The sequence below is a fragment of the Branchiostoma belcheri genome, unplaced genomic scaffold (genome assembly GCF_001625305.1).
Source record: "Branchiostoma belcheri isolate BF01 breed outbred unplaced genomic scaffold, Haploidv18h27 scaffold88, whole genome shotgun sequence".
NCBI lineage: Eukaryota > Metazoa > Chordata > Leptocardii > Amphioxiformes > Branchiostomatidae > Branchiostoma > Branchiostoma belcheri.
Window position 1 is genome coordinate 1,356,412 of NW_017804553.1, and position 7,951 is coordinate 1,364,362.

The following is a 7,951-nucleotide window of genomic DNA, read 5'->3' on the forward strand; positions in this document are numbered from 1 at the left end:
AAAGGAATTTCTATGACAACTTCCTAAATAGGTGTAAGCTTCCATGTAAAGGAAAAAAATCTGGATCAAGATCAATTTTGATTTTATTCCACTGATGTAATAGTTAATGTCAAATCTATAGCTCAGACAGTTTTTCAAAAAATTTTAAAGTCTAATTTCCTGCTGGGTGCCTCAGACAGAACTGAAATGTTCACATGTTCACTTCAGGCTGCAAACTCCCTTCATATGTTCAGCTCCTTGCTTGAGAAAGTTAATAAAACATCACACTCCACTGAGTCAAGCACAAGTTCACAACTACAGAACTGACACCAGTACTAGTGTGAAAGTGTGGCTTTGCTGTTACAGTCAGTCCTACAGAACTGATCAGTAATGTACCCACCATCCACCTGCTCCAGCCTGCTGGGGTGCATGGTAGGACCTGCTGACAGGACAGCATACGTGTACATAACAACTAACACATTCTTATTGCATTTACTTTTGTAGGTACATGTACATTTGTATTGCACAGAGCATGTAAAATATTATGTATTTAAAAATACATTTCTTGACAGAATATGCATCAGGTGTAACAAAGATAATTACATAATGTCTTCACCAATCAATTGTATCAGTGAGTCCAGGGGCATTTGTAAGGCTTTGATTCCGGTCCCTTCAAGCACCTGCCCAGCTTCTCACATCCTGGTGGTGCCCAGTTCTGAGTAGCAGGAAAAAGAAAAAACACAGAATTTACCATGTGCAGGCTGGTTATCATAATTCACACATTATTCATAATAAAAAATATTAATTGTTAAGTCCACTTTCTTGTCACAGTGACACAGTTGTTACACACTTTGAAGCAGTTTCAGTGGAATACGTTGGTACAAACCTTCGGACTCACCATAACAGCAGAGTTTGGGTAGAATACATTAGCACACAGGACTCACCATGACAGCAGAGTTTGGGTAGAATACATTAGCACACAGGACTCACCATAACAGCAGAGTTTGGGTAGAATACATTAGCACACAGGACTCACCATGACAGCAGAGTTTGGGTAGAATACATTAGCACACAGGACTCACCATGACAGCAGAGTTTGGGTAGAATACATTAGCACACAGGACTCACCATGACAGCAGAGTCACACAAGTTGAACTGTACTCACCATAACAGCAGAGTCACATATGTTGAACTGAGGTTCTCCCGGCACCAGCCCTGCTCGATGAACGGCCACCAGCTCTTTCAGTTTCTGCATCGTCTGCTTGTACTCCGAGGACTTGGGTCTGTGGACAGGCGGTCACACAATACATTAACTCACAGTAACTCTACTTTCTTTTCATTTTGAGGCAGCCTCCTTCAACTACCTGAAAATTGTGCTGCTTTTTTGTGGCTAATACGAGATGGGGTTCGCCAAGCCTACATCCAGAAGAGTAATGTTGAGTGCCTTTCCCAAGAGCACAAGATCGGTGACATGGCAGGATTCGAACCCAGGACCTCTTGGTTCCGAGCCGAACGCTCTGCCGTTACGCCACACAATCCCACCAGAGGTCTGAGCACAGCATCGTTCTGCAAGACAGTAAATGACATTGCGATTGACAGCTAAACACTAATAGATGTAATACTGTCCTTACTTGATGCTGTACCTGCCCAGTGTGAGTGTGAATTGTGCTGTCCTTACTTGATGCTGTACCTCTCGCCAGGGTCGCGCCCCAGGTGGAACAGCAGAGGGCTGTCCGTGTGGTTGACCTGCTGCACCGTCGTGACCCCGGGAACGTCCTCCCCGCGGCAGAAGTCGATTCCCTGCACAGAACAGCCAGCAATTCAATTCTTGTGCTGTTTCAGAAGCATCTGTGGCATTCCTTAGCCTAGCCTTGGTACCAAACCTTAAGTCGGCTTGGTGGTAATTTTTCAGCCCCGGCCTTTCCCAAGCACAAGTGAGCTATACCATGGACCTATCCCGAACTGATTTCCCTGTATCCGCTGACTTCCTGTATTACGCTTAGTCTTCTGTTGAGGGAAGAAACCTAATCCCCTATCCGAAGTGCAGTACTTGATGCCTGGTTGGCGGCCTGAAACACTCTCGGCGCCGAAGAGTAGCGCTGAGCTCACAGCAGTCTGGATACCCAGGCTATCCTTAGCCCAACCTTCAGCGTTATAATCAAATGTTGGTTTAATGTCCCGGCATTTTCACTGTTGTTCATCCACACTAAACTTTCAGAAGATATTTTCAAACTAACCAAAGAGACTGACAGCTATGAACAGGTTCTTCTGTTAGGTGAAAATTTTCTGCATACTCCTCTGCAGCTCGCTACCATCAGCTCATTGCCACGGTAACCATACATGTAACCATGGTAACCAGGGTTACCTTGGAGCGCTCGTCCTCCCCGTTGGTCCATGTCCAGAAGTGAGCCTTGTACAGACCGTACCTCACCGCCATCAGCTCGTTGCCACGGTAATAGAACACCGGCCTGGGGAAACAGAGGTCGGGCATGTTCTGTAACATGGCTACTGGATATCAGGTTACTTCTGTGCTGTTGGCTGGTTCAAAGTCTAGGGTAGGGAATCCCCCCTTGTGGATGTATAAACTTAAGTTACCATCTCTGAGAGGAATTTTTCATGTCAACTCACTGAATCGCTGCCAGCTTTTGGGGGGAATTATTTACAAATGTACTACCATCAAGATCAAGTTTATTTCATTCCACTTTAAATGAAGCCTGGGTTTGACCCCACCTGTTGACCTCTGTGCCATTCAGGAGGGTGGGGAGGAGGGAGATTCCATCATACAGCCTGTCGGAGGGGGGGACAGCCCCTGCCAACTCCGCGGCTGTGGTGAACAGGTCCATCACTGTGCCCAGCTGGTGGCTGATCTGCAAGGTGGGAAGATGTGAGGGGAAACTTATCCTTCATCACCAAGGATTTACATGTAGTTCTAATAGGTGCTAAAATATAGAATAACACGCCATGGAATTACAATGAGCAAGAACTGGTAAGAATTTCCCTGCCTGCCCCGGCTGAATCCTGGAGGGCCACCAGGCGACGGCCGGCTCCCGCATTCCTCCCTCAAACGTCGTCTGTTTCCCACACAGAAACGGGCCGTTACTTCCACCTGACGGCAAACAAACGCACAGAAATGGGCCGTTACTTCCACCTGACGGCAAACAAACGACGAGTATTGTAACAGTTGTGTTGATATGTGATGTACAGCAAGCAAACTAACGTGTGACCTTGAGTTCTGGGTACTGACCTTGAGTTCAGGACACTGACCTTGAGTTCTGGACACCATGGCTGCCCCATTGTCGGAGGTGAAGAACACCAGCGTGTTCGTGTCCAGTCCGCGCTCCCGTAGCCTCCCCAGGATCCGCCCAACACCGTCATCCAGCTCTCTCACTGCATCCCCGTAGCTGCAAAAGCAAAGGAACCGAGGGTTTGCATCATTCAGCAGCTTGTTTTCAGTAAAGAATTTGCCACAAGAGAACAACTAGAGATCAAGTACTTACAGGCCCCTGCGGCTGGAGCCCAGGAATCCCCGAGACGCGTACAGCGGCCCGTGCGTGGCGTCGGGAGCCCAGTACAGGAAGAACGGCCGTCCCGCCGCGGCCTGGCGGTCGATGAAGTCCAGCGCCGACCGCACGTACAGCTGCGTCAGGTTCGACTCCCCGCTCGACCGGCTGATCTCAAAGTCTTCGTAATACCTGCCGGGGAAACAGCAGGCTCCAGGAACAGCAAGATCACCTGGCAATCATGTACTAAGATTCATGGAGCTATCATGACCTCACCTCACCTCACTGGTCCCTGCATGGCTATCATGACAACCAGTTGTTATTAACACTTCAGGGCATCACAGCCAATTCTTAAAGTTCCACCAGGCAGCGTCACTTTTTGGACATACGAAACCAAAGAACAAACACAGTTTCAACCATGGATAAATCAACTGAATGAATCTGAATTTTTCACGTACCTCCCCACCATGTGTGACCCATTGTAGACAGGTATGTTGGGTGTGTCCTTGTTGTTATAGGGACCGAAGTGACAGTTTGGAGCCCCGAACCACTCGTGGAAGCCGTGCCTGAGGGGCAGGTACTGCGGGCGGTGGCCAAGGTGCCTGCAGAAAGGAAACTGTTTCACCATTAAACAATCACAGATTTATGGAAATCTTGCACAAGGACAAACTACGATCCTGACAAATGAATGACCAGCTCTGTCAGGAAGAATAACTGTTTAAAGCGTTTTCACCATTTTCCGATGATTTTATTCCTGTAGCCTGCCTGTGCCAGCAGCTCGGAAATCAGGACCTCAGAGTCAGCAATTCCTCCTACAATCTCCTGGGGGGTGTAGCCTGTAAAGGTAACAGCAGTCAGCACAAGCTGGGGGTGTAAACTGCAAAAGTAACAGCTGTCAATCAGGTGAAAAGTAGGCAGTGATCAGTGGCAGTGATAACCTACTACTGTACATGTACATAATGAGAGAGGCCTTACCGTTCCTGGCATGGTCATTGGTGGTGTAAAACCCGTTCCTGATGGGCAGTCTTCCTGTCATCAGAGCTGCTCGGGCTGGAGAGGAACAAGGACAGGTCATGACCTTCAGAAACAAGGACAGGTTACGACCTTCAGAAGCAAGGACAGGTCACGACCTTCAGAAGCAAGGACAGGTCACGACCTTCAGAAACAAGGACAGGTCACAACCTTCAGAAGCAAAAGCAGGTTACAACCTTCAGAAACAAGGACAGGTCACGACCTTCAGAAACAAGGACAGGTCACAACCTTCAGAAACAAGGACAGGTCACGACCTTCAGAAACAAGGACAGGTCACGACCTTCAGAAAAAAGGACAGGTCACGACCTTCAGAAACAAGAACAGGTCACAACCTTCAGAAATAAGGACAGATCACGACCTTCATGACCTTCAGAAAGGACGGACAGCTCGTGACTTTTGGAAACAAGAAACTTTTCAAAAACCCAAAAAAACAAGGACCTGTCACATTCAGAAACAAGGCACTTTAACGGAGAACAGCAAACATGATAAACGTTAATTACACCATCCTTACACGGCGAGCAGAGCGGGTTTGCCGTGTAGAAGTCCGTCAGCAGCATCCCTTCTGCCGCCATCTTGTCCAGCTGCGGCGTCTCCTTCTCCGGCTGGCCCAGGATCCCAAGGTCACCCCAACCCATCTGTAACATACAGGACAAACCAACATATCTGCAACAGGAACCAGTACATTTGCTGTGAACACTGCTGAGCCATAAATATAAAGACCATCACCCAATAAAAACTGTATCATGTTATTGGATACGGCAACACCCAACCCAACTCTTCCTTGGACACACCAGTTTTGCTAGCCTCTACCAGGCACCGCGGATTGCTGGAAAAATAGCAGAAATTGGCCGAAATAAAGAGTATACCAGAGAAGATCCAGGGCCATAGAAGCTCCAATTTAGCGATCCGCAGTGCCTGGTAGAGGCTACAGTTTTGCAGCCTCTTTGGGATTTTGCTGACGTTTAATGACTCCTTATAAAACATCAAAGGTGCGCCGGTCAGTTTTCAAGTTGTTTGCCAAATTTATGACCCATGCAAATTAGTTTAGTGCAGGAATGACGTCTGTTTACTGTTCCACATTTTAGTTGATGCTATGCAGTCTCTGAAAATAGCTTTTTACTTGCAAATTCCTTCCCACGGAAAACATGAATGACACAACGTACATTATATAAAAATTACATTGCATATTAACGTGGTCGATGTCAGTGCGCTCGTCTATATTAAAACATTGTTGGTAGAGGAAGCACTAGTTGAAAGTCCCGCCCTTTCCGGCCAGTATTAAACTTTAGAGTCCCGCCAACTTTCCTGCACATCAGCCGGCAGCATGAATGAAACAACGTAACGGACGTTACATTGTATATATAAATGGGGCCGGCTGTCAGTGTGCGAGTCCATAAAAACAATAACATTGTTGGCAGAGGAAGCAGCTAGTTGACAGCCCCGCCCCTTTAAATGAGACTCCTTTAAAATTTCCGGCCGGGTTTAAACTTTAATTTAAACTTTAAAGTCCCGCCAATTTTTCCCCCGGCCGTGACGACCGTTACTTACGTCGTCCATGAGCATGATGATGATATTAGGCGGGGAAGTCGACACAGCTGCCCTGACGTCTGCACACAAACACAACAGCAACACGGCAAACAGCACAAATACTCCCGCCATCTTGGGGACGACCTTTGACCTCGAAGTGGGCTATTCCATGTGCCAAACGGGGGTGTTAGTTCACAGTTGAGCTGAGTCAAGCACTGCATCTGCAGACGTTTCTCTTTATGAAATGAACTGTATAGGTTTGTACAAAACCTATTTCCCTATTTCATGCACTTAAGTACTGTAGAAAAGTTTACATTCCTAATGCAACATCCAGGATTACCTGAAAAGCAGGCCAAAATGGCCTGAGCTGTAATTACTGGTTAAATAAATGAAGTGAAATTGAAGTGAAACTAGACAAACCATCCATCGAAAAACATATCTGTTCCTTTATTTCTACAAAATAGTACAATAACTGAAAAGCGAGAAGTTGAATTTACATAACGATAGTTACTAGTAACGTTACATGTAGTTACTTTTGTATCCAGTGTTCTGTATTCATTCATCTTGTTTTGTTGTGACCTGTACTTAGCCAAGTGTGGCAAACGTGCAATCAAGATTTTCATTTATCCAAGAGCCTTTTGATGTAAAATTCCTCTGCATTTTTTCTGTGCTCGTCTTCATGCAGTATCCCTTTGATCCCTACTTGACTAAAATGTTTGTGTTCAGGCTGGTTAGTGTCCAGGTAGGTTAGTATTTACCTGCCCGTGTTCACCTGTACTGGGTTTACCTTTCTCCTGTCTGCCTCCTTCAGAAAACTACACAACCACAAACACCAAGACTCAAACATGTAACATTACACTTTATTACAAAAAGGCTTGTAGAACTAAAAATGAACAGAAGACGACATATTTATCACAGCACATTCAGAATGAGATATTTCGTGATGGACTTAACTAAGAAATAATGCATACATTCCTCTCTGTAATTCCTGATTTTTTCACAAATCATTGCCATTATCAAATCATTTGTATTTCGTCCCCCTCTCTGCACTTGCAGCCACCATGATATGAACATATCCATTTTCTTCATAGATTGTGAAATTTTGCTAACCAGAAAGATAGAGTAAATTACAGTACAAAAATCTCTTACTAGAAACGTTCACATATTGTCTTGTTCCGTGCTCCAGATCTACCAGACCACAGATATGTAGCTGTGAATGTGATATATATATACAGACACTAAGGATGTTCAGGAGAACAGCATCAGCTGCAGTTGATGTTTGTGGGTTTGTTTGTTTGTTTGTTTGTCCGTGCTCAGAAGTCGGGTTTCTCGGGCGGCGGCCCACACGGCTGCAGCATTCTCTCCATCAGGTTGAACTTGACCCTGGCCTTGGTCTCGTTCTCGGCGATGGCGAAGTAGTTCAGCATGTCGAAGTGTCCCATGTAGCAGGCATTACTGTCCCGGTGCTGGGGGGAAACAGGTACAGTTTTAGTGACTACAGAAGTGTCCCATGTAGCAGGCATTACTGTCCCGGTACTCTCCAAGCAGAGGTTGGTGGGGAAAATTGTGACAAAACCAGGCGCATGATAAAGAATGTCACAATTTTCCCCACCAACCTCTGCTTGGAGAGTACTGTCCCTGTGCTGTAATTAACACAGATTTGATCAGAGCCAAAATTGTTCCATGTTTTATGTAGATCGGAATTAGCCCAGAGGTGAAACATAACTATTAAGTTATTTGAGAGAAAGAAATTATGTGAGGACAACATTTGGGTTCCGACATGACAGGAGCTGAAATACTCCATGTTCTCACCAAGGACATTCTACATAATTTACACTGCATCTCACAAAGGTTCTGTGGAGGGCAGCAGTCTGGGTGGTCTGGGGGCTCGGAACAAAGGGTTTACGCGACAC

The 7,951-nt window shown here is 46.0% G+C and overlaps 2 protein-coding genes across 2 annotated transcripts in view; both read right to left on the minus strand.

Annotated features, from left to right (window-relative positions):
- Positions 1 to 65: 65 nt before the first annotated feature.
- Positions 66 to 6,180, minus strand: LOC109487383 (N-acetylgalactosamine-6-sulfatase-like). The gene is made up of 13 exons (XM_019791362.1): positions 6,060 to 6,180; positions 5,023 to 5,146; positions 4,455 to 4,529; positions 4,213 to 4,315; positions 3,938 to 4,081; positions 3,477 to 3,671; positions 3,244 to 3,380; positions 2,982 to 3,085; positions 2,710 to 2,846; positions 2,345 to 2,447; positions 1,658 to 1,779; positions 1,145 to 1,262; positions 66 to 694 (listed from the first exon to the last, which is right to left on the minus strand). The coding sequence occupies exons 1-13, from the start codon at positions 6,168 to 6,170 to the stop codon at positions 608 to 610; spliced, it is 1,560 nt and encodes a 519-aa protein (XP_019646921.1). The 5' UTR covers positions 6,171 to 6,180; the 3' UTR covers positions 66 to 607.
- Positions 6,181 to 6,882: 702 nt separating this feature from the next.
- Positions 6,883 to 7,951, minus strand: part of LOC109487424 (probable splicing factor 3B subunit 5) — a 1,697-nt gene continuing 628 nt past the window's right edge. The window contains 1 exon segment of the mRNA XM_019791418.1: positions 6,883 to 7,504. Within this exon segment, the coding sequence (XP_019646977.1) occupies positions 7,352 to 7,504 (153 nt within the window). The 3' untranslated portion in view covers positions 6,883 to 7,351.

Excerpts from the sequence above, each read along its gene's own strand:
- LOC109487383 (XM_019791362.1), bottom strand. The coding sequence starts at position 6,170 with ATGGCGGGAGTATTTGTGCTGTTTGCCGTGTTGCTGTTGTGTTTGTGT. Across the intron at positions 3,086-3,243 it reads CATGGTGTCCAGAACTCAAG|GTGGAAGTAACGGCCCGTTT; the intron begins GTCAGTGTCCTG and ends GTTTGCCGTCAG. Across the intron at positions 1,780-2,344 it reads GGGAGGACGAGCGCTCCAAG|GGAATCGACTTCTGCCGCGG; the intron begins GTAACCCTGGTT and ends TGTTCTGTGCAG.